A 13499-nucleotide genomic window follows, 5' to 3' on the forward strand; every position below is an offset into this window, starting at 1 on the left:
TGGAACGAGGGGGCTAGACTGATTCTTGTTCCTAACACAGGATCATTGGAAAGTGATTAGAAATAGGAACCTGGGTTGGTTTCCCATTAACCCCAGACACTGAGGTAAAGATCAGAAGTAGGAACTGTGGCTGAGACCTCTCCAACCCCCCCCCCCCCCCCAACCAACTCTATACCTGAACAGCACATGGTGATGTTGAAGACTTGTATGTAAACTCCACCCCCTGGCTCCCCTTACACTCCAAACCAGGATCACTGGGTAATATTCAGAAGGATTTCCCTGGGCTAATTTGAAAGGGTTGGAGAGTATTGTGAGCAGTTTTGAGCCTCTTATCTAAGAAAGGATGTGCTGGCATTACAGTGGGTCGGTAGGAGAGTCACGAGAATGATCCTGTGAATGAAAGGGTTAACGTATGAGGAGTGTTTGAAGGCTCTGGGCTTGTACTTGCTAGAGTTTAAAGAATGAGGAGAGATCTCATTGAAATCTATTGAATATTGAAAGGCCAAGATAGTGTGGATGTGGTGAGGATGTTTCTTATGGTGGGGGAATCTAGGACCAGAGGGCACAGCCTCAGAATAAAGGGATGTCCATTTAAAACAGAAATGAGGAGGAATTACTTTAGCCAAAAGGTAGTGAATCTATGGAATTAATTGCCACAGGAGGTCAGTTCATTGAGTAAACTCATAGGTTGTTGTTTAGTCAGGGTGTCAAAGGTTATGGGGAGAATGGGGTTGAGAGGGATCAGCCATTATGGGATGGTGAAGCAGACTTGATGGGCTGAATGGCCTAATTTTGCTCCTATGTCTCATGGTCTTATTCCAGCATCTGCAGTCTCTTGTGGATTCGCTAGCTAATGATCTGTAGTGGGAATCTGAATGGGCTCCCCACTGGGCGATCTTCTGATTAAGTAATTGGACTAGCAAATGGAATTCTAAACCGTTGATCCAGGGGCATGGGTTGGATCCCCTGAGGTACCATTTCCCTGAAGTATTATTTCTCTGTCTATTACCCTGACTTACTATTTTTGTTTATTTCCCTCTCTCACAGCCAACATAGTAACGATTATGATTCTTTCCCGGGGAAATTGTGGTCTCTCCAAAAACATCACTCACTACCTGGTGGCCATGGCAACAGCGGACCTCCTGGTCATCTTCATTGACCTGATCCTAAGACATGTCTCGATAGCCTTCTGGGATAAATTTACTTTCTTGGAGTCTCTGCCAGTGTGCAATATTCATGCTGTCTTCCTGTTTGCAGCCACAGACTGTTCTGTCTGGTTCACTGTCACTTTTACCTTCGATCGATTTGTCAGCATTTGTTCTCTGAAGCTGAAGATGAAGTATTGCACTGAGAGAGTGGCTGCTGTCGTGCTGGGAACTGTGACAACAGTGAGCTGTTTGAAGAACATCAGCTGGTATTTCATGTTTAGTGGGGAATACTGGCTTTTGAATAACCCTTGGTTTTGTAATGTAGACTATGATGTTCTGTTTTCGCAGGTATGGGGAGCCGTTGAAACAATTTATTATTTTCTCACCCCGGGTTTTGCATTTGTTCTGATTCTGATGTTTAATGCTTTAACTGTCAGACAAGTTTTGCTGGCTAGCAGAGTCCGTAAGCATCTCCGGATTCACAATAGCTCAAAGAATTCCAAAGACCCGGAGATGGAGAGCCGGAGGCAGTCTATCATTTTACTCTTTGTTATCTCGGGGAATTTCATACTGTTATGGTCAACCTTCATGGTGTATTGTGTATGGAACAGAATGTGGTATTTTGGGTTTACTTATGTAACTCCACCTAGCTTTGTTCAAGAAATTGGATTCATGCTCCAGCAACTTAGCTGCTGTACAAACACTTGTATTTATGTGTTGACCCAGTCCAAGTTCAGAGAGCAGTTGCAGAATATGGTGAAATGCCCTGTTAATGGATGTTGCAAAATTGATTAAGTGATTAAAGTAATGGAGAAAATTCTCACGGTGGAACTCCATCTCATCTTGCGTTCTGCCAGACAATTCTTATCTGAAGGCATTTTGTTACATGCTCAGAGAGGGGAGCTTTGGAGATGGACCAGTTCTTTCACTGTAAAAGGCTCTACAAATTCCACGAAACTCTGCACACAAAGTTACAAGCAGTTTGCTGAAACCACAGCCCCTCTGTGAGACCCTCCTCTCTCTAAAGTGCTGCTCTCTGTAGTCCTTCTTCTTATGAATCATTTGTCTGCACTTCACACAAAGCTCCTGTGTCTGAGACCACCACCCTTTTAAAATTCTCTCCCTATGAAGCTCTTGTCCATCTGAATAAGCTCTTCTAATGAAAATTTTCCACTGATGTGAACTCTACCCCCTCCAGCAGAGAGTCTCTTGACAAAGTCCCCACTTGTGAGATTGTCCCTCCATGAAAATGCCCATGCACAGTATAAAACTGATCACTGTGTCCATTTCTCCTGTATATCAGTAATCCGAGACACTGAAGACCAGCAGTTATAAACTGCTTTATTATCTACATGGAGAGGGAAAGAAAAGAGAGAGACAGCAATTGTTTATCTAGGTGTCTATTCCAATCAACTAATGGACAGCTTCTACAGGGTTTTGTAAAATCAGATTCAGATTAAATTATTTATCACATGTACATACAGTGAAATGCGTTGTTTACGTTAACAACCAACACACCGAAGATGTGCTGGAGGCAACCTGCAAGTGTTGCCATGCATTCTGGTCTCAATGTAGCATGCCCACAATGCACAGCAGAACAACACAACAGAACACAACAAGCAACAAAACAATAACAGCAAAACAAGCTCCTTTTCCCTCCTCCCAACACCTCCCACTCCCCACCAACACACATGGACAGATCTCTAACTCCAGGACAGGCTTCCCGGCCTGCAGTCTCCAGGCTTTGCCTTCTGGGCCTCCGATTGACCTTGGCTTTGATCTTTGGTATCGACCCCAGGACAAACTGATGACTGGACCCCAAACTCCCAGCTCGACCAGTCGATGGTGGGACCTTGAACTCGAGGCTTGACTAACCAATCGTAGGGTTCCGAACTCTCTAATCATTGTTACAGCATAGGTCTCCTGCTATAATTGTCATAGGCATGTACACCCAATATTATATGTCACAAATGTTCCAGGCCATTTAAAAAAAACTAATATCTAAGGTACCTATTGAGTATGTGTTTGCTTTAACTTAGCACAAAGACCCCCAAATATCTGGATTGATGAGCTACTCAGAATTTGAAAAATAAAATTAAAAAAGGTCATGTACTAGAAGCTGAAATAAAAGCAATAGATACTGGAAACACTCTGTGGGTGCTCCCTGAACTCAGTCTACAGAGTTAGAGATACATTTCCCAACCTCGCTTCACATTCAGGCTGGCCAACACTTCGCTCCAGGTGATTGTGTAGACACAGAAATGGTTGCAGGGCATGGGGAAAGGTGGTGAGCTTTGGGAGGTGGGTGGGTGGTCTTCTTGTGCCGATTGCTCTGATCTGGGATGCTATCTTCTGTTGTTGAGCCACAAGTTCGGCAGTGTGGACGTGTTGAGATCCCACTGCATTCTGGCGTTAGATTCAAGTCAGCTTCATCCTCGCTGTGTCTCCAACTCTTAGCCATGGGTAGCCAATCCTGCAACAACACTGAACAGAACCAATATCAAAGGTGCCTGCCTCATAAAAGTCTGCCGCCCCAGCGTGCCCTGCGAACTCTGCAATGACTTTCTAAAGGCTCTGAGCTCTGAGAAATGCAGGAGGATCTGACATGGACACAAGAGATTCAGCAGATGCTGCAAGTAAAGAGTAACACTGGAGGGATCCAGCAAGTCAGGGAGCATCTATGGAGAAAAATAAAGAGCTGATGTTCTGGGTTGAGACTCTTCATCAGGACTCATGATGTGTTCTGATGAAGGGTCTAAGCCCGAAACATAAAGGGTTACATAGATTTGCTGGAGTTCTGAACCATTTCTCTGAACCCTTGTAGCTCAGAAAGTGGTAACCTTGGCTTCACCAAGTCCATGTTAATCCCTTCCAAACCTTTGGAAATGTTAATGCTCAGATCTTCACAGGAGTGAAAACCATCCATTAGCCCCACAAATGCGTTATAAAACATACAGCAATTGTAAAATAATCCATCCATTCCAGGTAAATCTTCTTTCAACTGCTTCAAACTCCTGAGCATCCTTTCTAACGTAACTACTGTATACCAATTTTATGCACAGTAGTCCAGAAAGAATTAAAGTAATCTGCAAAGTTAACATGGTTTTAACATGGAATCAAATTTGATCAAGTTTTCAGAGTTCTTTGAAGAAGTGAGACATAATGTGGGTAAAGGGGAACATGGCAATTAGTAGCTGAGGAGGGAGAGCAGCAAAACTTACAGAATTGCCCATTGTATTTTCTCTTATGGAGTCTAGTTTACCTAAAGAACCATGATCTATTGAATTGTACCAGGCAAATGTGAAGCTAATGTATTCAAGATGACATGGTTGGATCTGAATCCTTGTATATTGACTGCCAGGTGATCTGGAGAATTGGTAAGCAGCCTAGGGGGTTAGATCATGTAAACATTACTTGGAGAATACAATGGAAGTTCTGGTAACAGAGTTTGGCCAAGGTTCCTGGCCAGTCACCAGAGGGCATTGCTAGATTGACTACCAAGACAGAAACTGCAATCAGGAAGGGGGTGAACTAGTCAAGAAGTAGAAGACAATAATCTCTGGACTCTCACTGGATGGCAACCATGAATTATATGGGATTAAACTCATAATTTAGCAAGTGTTGGTGTTGGAGGTTTAGTGTCAACCATTTTGTTAAGTTATTGTAATTGCTTAAATCAAATAAAAGTATACCCTCACTGAATAATTCTTTGTTCTCATTTATGCTTTAGTTAGATCCACATAAATGCTCTCCTGAGGGAAAATTGCCTGGCTATTTTCAGTTCCTTTTTACTTACTTGTGGTAATCCTTCACCCTTACATGTCAGGAATCCATCAATCTCTTACTGAAAAAATGATCAAAGACTCTGCTTCTATGCCCTTCAGAGGAAAGTTCCACGGACTCACGGTCTTCTGAGAGCAAACATGTTGCCTCATCTCAGTCTTAAATGGGTGACCCATTATTTGTAAAAATGCTCTTGGTTCTGGATTCTCACCACATGAACTAAACCCCACTCGAATCTTACATGTTTCAAGTTCAAGCTTATTGTCACCTGACTGTACAACCAAACAAAACAACATTCTTCTGGACCCATTTCAAACCAATTTGTGAACATCTGACTGTGGTATGCAAATTAGAGGCAACACCATAGTTAAAACTTAAACCTTTTTCCATAGCTTCCCACCTCTCTCAAAACACTGGCAGTAGCGATGAAGCCGCAGTGCTGGTGCTTCACCAGCAGAGGGCGGGTAATCCATAGTTACAGAAGCGTGTCCCAGAGGATCCAGCCAGCTCTCTCCACGCACTGCATACATGCGGCAGCGAACCTGAACGGAGAGTGACCTTGATTTGAATGCAGAGATTGGAGAGTCGTCTCCCCTGGCTTTATTGGGTGTCTGTACAGCATGCAACCTCCAGATACAGGTATAACTTTCCCCAGCTATGAATGAATGAAATTTTATTTCTGTCAGTAAAAACGTACCAAAAAGTGTCATTTTCAACCATGATTTCATAAAACAAAATTAAACGATAAAAATCTTTAAAACAGACTGAAAGGGCTGAAGCTACAGCTTATTACGCCTACCCCTCTTACTTATACAAAAACATATTTGGCATCAATCATCACATCAAAATCAAAATATTTAATAATCTTTTAACACATAATCCAGTTCCAAGTATTATTTATTTACATTACTCCCATTCATTTCAAATCATGTATTCTATATTTATTCATTAAATTATTTTAAAATAATTTTTTAAACTTGTTAAGTGTGGTGCATGTTTTTAAATTCTCACTACAACTGTTCCATAGATTCACCCCTCGGACTGAAATACAATGATTTTTTACATTTGTTCTTATCCTTTGTTTTTGAGATATACACGTTCCTCTCAAATCTTGTTGACTTTCTCTCATTTTAAACAACCCTTTGGATCCTTTGTGGTAACTGTCCATTTTTTACTTTATACTTGATTTGTGTTATTTTAAAATCTACTAAATCTCTGAATTTTAAAGTGTTTGGTTGAATAAATAGTGGATTGGTTGGCTCATAATAACTTGTCTTATTTGCAATTCGTATGGCTTTCTTTTGGAGCAGAAAAATTGAGTTTATATTTGTTTTGTATGTATTTCCCCATACCCCTACACAGTAAGTCATGTAACTTTAAGAAATCTTGCGCTTAGTATGGTATTGCAATAGATTTTGATGTTTTTGCTTTGACATAATTTATTTGTGGTTTCCAGTTAATTTACTATCTATTGCCACTCCTGAAAATTTTGTTTCAGATACCTTATCAATTTCTACATAATTTATTCTAAGTTTACTCTATGAGTTTGGTACACGGTTTCCAAATATTATGAATTTAGTTTTACTGAGATTCAGTGATAATTTGTTAGTATCAAACCATTTCTTTATAATTTTTAGTTCTTTCTCCACTGTATCCAAAAGTTGTTTCAGATGTTCCCCACCATAAAATACAGTTGTATCATCAGCAAATAATATACATTTTAATGTCTGGGAAACCATACATATATTGTTTATATACAAAATGAACAGCAACGGACCAAGCACTGAACCTTGTGGAACCCCACAAGTTACCCTCAAAAGTTTTGAATTCAAGTTGTTTATATGTACATACTGTTACCTGTCTTCCAAATAACTACTTAACCAGTCATGTGCCACCCCTCTAATACCATAGCTTTCTAATTTTGTTAATAATAATTTACAGTCAATGGTGTCAAATGCTATTAAATGGGTAAAGGGTTTCACTTCATGGAAAGGCCCACACTTCCGCAAACGTCCCACAGAAACATAGAGCAGTTGCGGCTCAGGAGGTTATTGTATCCTTGCGAGCAGGAAGAGAGTTGTCTAACCAAATCCCACCTGGTCTGTGCCCCTGAATCAGAAACAGGTTGATTGGCACTGACATATGCGATGAAATCTCCTCCATTACTTATATGCCATCTCCAAAGGGATCGTACCACTGAACATATCTTTACCTCCCCCCGCTCTCCGCAGGGATTGCTTCCTCCATGATTCCCTTGTCCATTCATCCATCCCCACTAATCTCCCTCCTGCCAGTCATCACTGCAAGCAGCCAAAGTAGCAATTCACCTCCTCCCTCAACTGCACGGATCTGCTGGGGTCCCTTGTTGTGTCCGGTGCTCCCGATACGGCCTCCTCCACATTAGTGAGATCTGTCCTAAATTGGGGGACCGCTTCGTCGAGCACCCCCACTCCATTTGCCAAAAGTGGAACTTCCCAGTGGTGAAACATTCTAATTCCGATTCCCATTCTCGTTCCGACATGTTGGCCCGTGGCCTCCTCTTGTGCTCAGATGAGGCCACCCTCAGGGTGGAGGAGCAACACCTCCGTCTGGGTAGCCTCCAACCTGAAGGCATGAACATCGATTTCTCCTTCCAGTAAAAAAATTCCCTCTCCCTCCCCTCTTCTTCTATTCCCCACTCTGGCCTCTTGCCTCTTCTCTCCTGCCTATCACCTCCACTGGATCCCCTCCTCCTTCCCTTTTCCTATGATTGACTCTCCTCTCATCAGATTCCTTCCTACCCACCTGGCTTCATCTATCACCTTACAGCGACCTTTCTTCCTCTCCCCCCTACCTTTTCTGACATCTTCCCCATTCCTTTTCAGTCCTGAAGAAGGGTCTCGGCCCTAAGCGTTGACTGTTTATTAATTTCCATAGACGCTGCCTGGCCTGCTGAGTTCCTCCAGCATTTTGTGAGCGATCCTCTGCTTCTTGTTGCTCAGTCAATTTTGGATTGAGTTGAATACTTTGTCCCCTTGGATATCATGGCCTTCTACTTTTCTAACAGGCTTCCATGTGGGGCCTTGCCCAAAACCTTGCTGCAATATATATTAATTACATCAGACACATTGCCCTAATTGGCATTCATTGTTACTTCCTCATAACATAAAATCAATTAGTCAAACACAAAATTTCCCCAACAAATCTGGGAGAATAATGAAATAAATATATTCCTGAAGTGAATCAGACAGTTGTTCAAAAAGAACAAATATTTACATATGAAAAAAGAACAGGACTGAGAGCAAATGTGGATCATATTCCAATAACATCTGGTGGCTTTGAAAGTTCAAAGTATTAACACCAGACCAGCACTGCTGAGTGTGAAATAAACTTTTGCTTTGGTAAATATTTGCAAAGTGTTTAAGTGTATTAAATCAGTTTATGTTTTCTCTTGTTAAGGAAAGAGGAACACGATTGAAGGTGTATATTATTTGTGAACTAATTGTTTCTTCAGGGATCTGGCACTTTAAGGTTTGTGGCTCATGACTAATGCCTCTCTGGATGACAACGACATTAGTAGGATGTTTCAGAGACTGTCTCTGAAGAGTCCTTCAATAAACAGAAGAATGAAGAAGCAGGAGTAAGATATGTGGCCCCTCGTATGTGCTCCTCTTCTCAGTGAGCCACTCAATCCTATTGGATCAAGACTTCCAAAGATTCACACCATCCAAGAGAAGAATGAGAGGCAGAATTAATATTTCAGGACAAAGATGTTCTTCAGATCTGCAGTTGTGTCCAGTCTGCTTAATTACTCTTTTTTGACAATTTGCCAAGCGACCTATCACTGGTAAACTTCCATCATGTTTGCCCTATCACAAGTGTATTCTTAGGTTGCAGAACACATCTGCATATTCCATTACAAATGGGGCCTATAGAATTGGAACAAATGCCTCTATAGAGACCAACATATCATTTGTCTTCAGTGACAAGCTCAGGAACACCAACACCTTTCATGCTCGCACCATTTGTAAAGTACTCGACGTTACTATTTTTCTATGGAAGTGGATAATATAAACATACACTATATTTTCTATATTATATTCTGTCTGTCACGTCTTTGCCTGTTTGCTTAGCGTGTCTATATTTCCCAAAGTTTTTTTTGTTGCCTCCTCCATATAGACCACATAGCCTCATATCACCAACACACTTGGATATTCCACCTTTGATTTCCTCATCAAATCATTGATACAGATTGCAAACAGTTGGAGAACCAAAGCCTACAAAAAGTAGTAGACACAGCCCACATATTGAGGATTGGTTTATCTAGGTGTGCTCGAGTTTCACTTAATAATCTCTTCTATGACACCTTTTGGAAGGCCTCCTCAAAATCCTTCCAACCTGTAATAATCTATGAAAGTTTGGGAGATGGCCAACGTCTGGGGAACCTTCTTAAAAACTCTATGATGCAGGTCATTAGATCTTGGAGACTTATTGGCTTTTTCCCACTAATTTATTTATTCCCACTAATCTCTCTAATACTAGTTCTTTACCAATCTTAATTTCTTTAAACTCATCATTCACAGTGGACTTGTTCTCCAATAGTTTCAGGACAATTTCTGTACCTTATTCCATGAAATCAAACATGAAAGATTAGTGACACAAGAAACTGCTGATGCTGGAATCTGGTGCAACGATCAATCTGATGAAGGACAGTGGGTTGTGCAGCACCTGAAATGTGGGGGGTGGTGGTTGGGAGAGGCAGGGAAGAAATTATTGACATTTCAAGTTGAAACCCTACTCCAAGATTGGCCAATGTAGGGTCTTGACCCAAAATGCGGACAATTCCTTTCCCTCCACAGATGCTGCTCAACTCACTGAGTTCCTCTGGCAGACTGGTTTTTGCAACATTATTTTACCTTCTTTGCCATTTCCTTTTATCCCATTACAGTTCTCCTGGCTCAGTCTATTTGGGATCCATGTTACTCTTTTTCTTTTTACGTGTACATAAGAGATTTTACACCTTCTATTTCTGCCTAATTTGTTTTTCCATTCTACTTTCCATTTGCTTATCAATGCCCTGGTCTTCTTCAGTGAATTCTGAAACATTCCTAATCTGCAGTTTACTGTTATTTTTTTTGTAAACGTTACACACCTGTTCCATTGGTGTAATGTTATCTTTAACTTCTCTGGTATAAGTAGGTACAAATCTTCAAATTTGAGATATTTCTTGTGTCATTTTTTTCAACGTGGTTGACTAATCCACCATTGTCTCCCACAGTTCTTCAATATGTCTATATGGAAAACCTTTCTTACTCATTTCATAAAACTCAATCCTCCACCATATCTGCTCAATTGACACCTATTTTGTTTTTGTTCATTGTGTCTCAAGTGTGTCAATCTGCATGTGCTCCAAAGAACTTTGTTAGAATTAAAAAGTCAGTGGGAACACATACTTTACGTTAGATGTAAAAGGGATGTGATACCAGTTCTAAAAATAAGTGAGTTCTGGAGAGATATAAACAGGGATGGGAATTATAAAATCCAAGTGTTGCTAGGCCAGGAACTGTTGAAGGGTAGACATTGGCTGGAGGGGGAGCAAGGAGAGGGTGGCCAAGGTTATGCCTGAGTTTAAATGCAGGCAATTTTGAATATGTTTAGACTTACAGCAGGTAGAACTTGGAGAATTGGAGGAATATCGATGTATGTCACCTGGCATCAGTCCTTGCAATGTGAAATGTTGCAGCTATCATATATGCAGCTAGACAGTGTAGAGCTCGGGCACGAGGCCTTTGAGTGGCTGATGTGTCAGAGCTTGACAGACGTCCTTGGCTTAGGGAGTGGTTGCTTTCAGGAGAGGATAAGTGAGAAGAGGGTGTGACAGAATAGAAAGTAATGTGGCTTAAGGTATGCAGGGGAATGATTAAGTTGCTACATAAGTACCCAGAATACATCAGTTCGAAGCCCAGTGTGCAGCCTGAGAATGTCCTGTGTGGGTGGGCAGTAAATACCCAAAATCCTGTGTGGGAGGGCATTAATTACCCACTATCCCGTGTGGGAGGGCAGTAATTACCCACTGTTAAGGCTGTGTGCTGTGGCTGCAGGAACCTCAGGCAGATCACGAGTCATGGTTGACATTGCATTATATCTGCTCTAAGTTTGACCCTGGCCCAGCTGACCACACTGACCAGGCAATCAGTGGGTTCAAGCCCACCTCCAGAACCCAAACTCACAGGTGGAGCAATGATGCTGGAAACACTCAATAAGACAGGCAGCATCTGCGGAGAGAGAAACTGAATCAGTGCTTCATTGACAGAGATATGGAATGGAAACAGCCCATGCTGACAACTATCCATAAATATATACTGATCCAATCTTAATCTATGTTTATTCTCCCCACATCCTCATCAATTTACAGTGGCCAAGCCTTTGGAAGTTCGAGCACTCAGAGGAAACCAGGGTGAATGTGCAAACTCCCCTGACAGCACCGAAGCCAGGATCGAACCTGGCACTGTGGCGCTGTGAGGCAGCAGCCGTGCTACTGTGCTGCCCTTCATCCAGGTCATCGGATGAAAGGTCATCAGTGCTGAAGCATTAACTCTGCTTCCCTCCCCACAGATAATGCCTGACTGATTGAGACTTACCATCAGATTTTGGATGTGTTTTGACCCACTGACAGAGTATTCAGTGGGAGACGTGGGTTCTGGTTTCCCTTTTGTTAAGATGGGGCAATGCACCCACTGTGTTAATTGAAACAGGCAAACTGCTGGCAACAGCTGCCCAGAGTAAAATGTGGCTGAGCCCGGGAATCAGGTATTCTTGGTAAACAAGATCCTGCAGGCACCTCTCCATTTCGGCTCTTACTACGGCAGCTATAAATTTCTGGCAACCACTTCAGGGAGGCCCGGTTTCAATGATCTGGCCGAGCCAGCTGTGAGAAGTTGCTTAAGCAAGTCATGAAATATTTTAAATAAACAAGCTTATGAAAGCTTAGAGACAAGAGCCTGCAGTTGCTGGAATCTGGAGCAGAAAGCAAAAAACTGGAGGAACTCAGCAAATTGAGAAGCATCTGTGGAGGGAGATGAACAAGGTGATACCCTTCCTCTGCACTGTCCATTTCCCTCCACGGATGCTGCCTGACCCACTGAATTCCTCCAGCATTTTGTTCCTTGAAGCCCATGAAAGCATTTCTAATAGTCTTTGTGTTTCAGCATCGTCATTGTCAAAGCAAATATATGTATTAAAATCAACAAGGTGTGCTGGAGGAGACAATGACTTTGTGAATTATTGTTATACACCTGTACCCACAAAATGCTGGAGGAGCTCATCAGGCCAGGCAGCATCGATGGAAAAAAGTACAGTCAATATTTTGGGCCAAAAATATTCAGCTGGACTGGAGAAAAAAAGTTGAGGAGTATATTTGAAAGGTGGGTGGAGGGGACAGAGAAATGGCAAGCGATAGGTGAAACTTGGAGAGGGAGGGATGAAGCAAAGAGCTAGGAAATTGATTGGTGAAAGAGACAGAAGGCCATGGAAGAAGGAAGAAAGGGAAGGGGGAGGAGCACCAGGGGGAGGTGATGGCGGCAAGGAGATAACATGAGAGAGGGACAAGGGTATGGGAAATGGTGAAGGGGAGGAGGCATTACTGGAAGTTAGTGAAATCAATGTTCATGCCATCAGGTTGGAGGCTATCCAACTGGAATATAAGGTGTTGTTCCTCCAATCCAAGTGTGGCCTTATCACGACAGTGGAGGAGGCCATGGATGGACATATTAGAATGGGAATGGGAAGTGGAATTAAAATGGATGGACACTGGGAGATAGATCCTGCTTGTTCTTGCGGACGAAGGGTTTCGGCCTGAAACATCGACTGTACTTTTTTCCATAGATGCTGCCTGGCCTGCTGAGTTCCTCCAGCATTTTGTGTGTGTTACTCGGATTTCCAGCATCTGCAGACTTTCTCTTGTTTGACACCTGTACCCACTGTGGTCTTGTCTCTAGATCTAGTTCAAATCTTGAAAGTACAACATAACTGCATCTTGGCATGTCTACAAGACCTTTACATTGTAGTAACGCAGAGAGAAAGCCTGAACAATGCACTGTGTTGATCAGAATGCTATCACTGTTACTCTTTTTCCTCCTCCTAGCCCACCTCTGCTGGCAATCTCTGGTATGGCTACCCAAAGGTACAAACGTGTAGATGAACGCAAGCATTGTCCATGCCAGCCTAGTACACTCGGGAATGGAAGGGAGATTTTGACTAAGGTCAGCTGTCAGTGGTAGGGATCTTGATGGAGAACCAGTAACTGAATAACTCAGGGGATTTGAATGGTCCTGGTTTCCAGTGCTGGCCTGGCTGATCCTCTTTATGTGCCCTAGGGGGCAGGTTTCACCGAGTGATCTGTGGATGATACAGGCTGCTCCAACGTTTCAGGAAAGTGACATGCCTGTGTGTAGGTGGGCAGGTGGCAAAGGGATGTGTTTTGATGCTTTATTGCATGTTGTTCTGCTGAACATTGCAGATATGCTACATCCACGTTGGAATATGTAGTGACATTTGCGGGCTGCCCCCAGCACAGCCTCAGATTCTGTT

The 13499-nt window shown here is 42.4% G+C and overlaps 1 protein-coding gene across 1 annotated transcript in view; it reads left to right on the forward strand.

Annotated features, from left to right (window-relative positions):
* Positions 1-1124: 1124 nt before the first annotated feature.
* Positions 1125-13499, forward strand: part of LOC140716667 (V-set and immunoglobulin domain-containing protein 10-like 2) — a 109990-nt gene continuing 97615 nt past the window's right edge. Inside the window, exons 1-2 of the mRNA XM_073029487.1 lie at positions 1125-1496; positions 11012-11105. Coding sequence (XP_072885588.1) covers positions 1125-1496; positions 11012-11105 — 466 coding nt within the window. The remainder of the gene's footprint in view (positions 1497-11011; positions 11106-13499) is intronic.

Source organism: Hemitrygon akajei, chromosome 26 (assembly GCF_048418815.1).
Source record: "Hemitrygon akajei chromosome 26, sHemAka1.3, whole genome shotgun sequence".
Lineage (NCBI taxonomy): Eukaryota > Metazoa > Chordata > Chondrichthyes > Myliobatiformes > Dasyatidae > Hemitrygon > Hemitrygon akajei.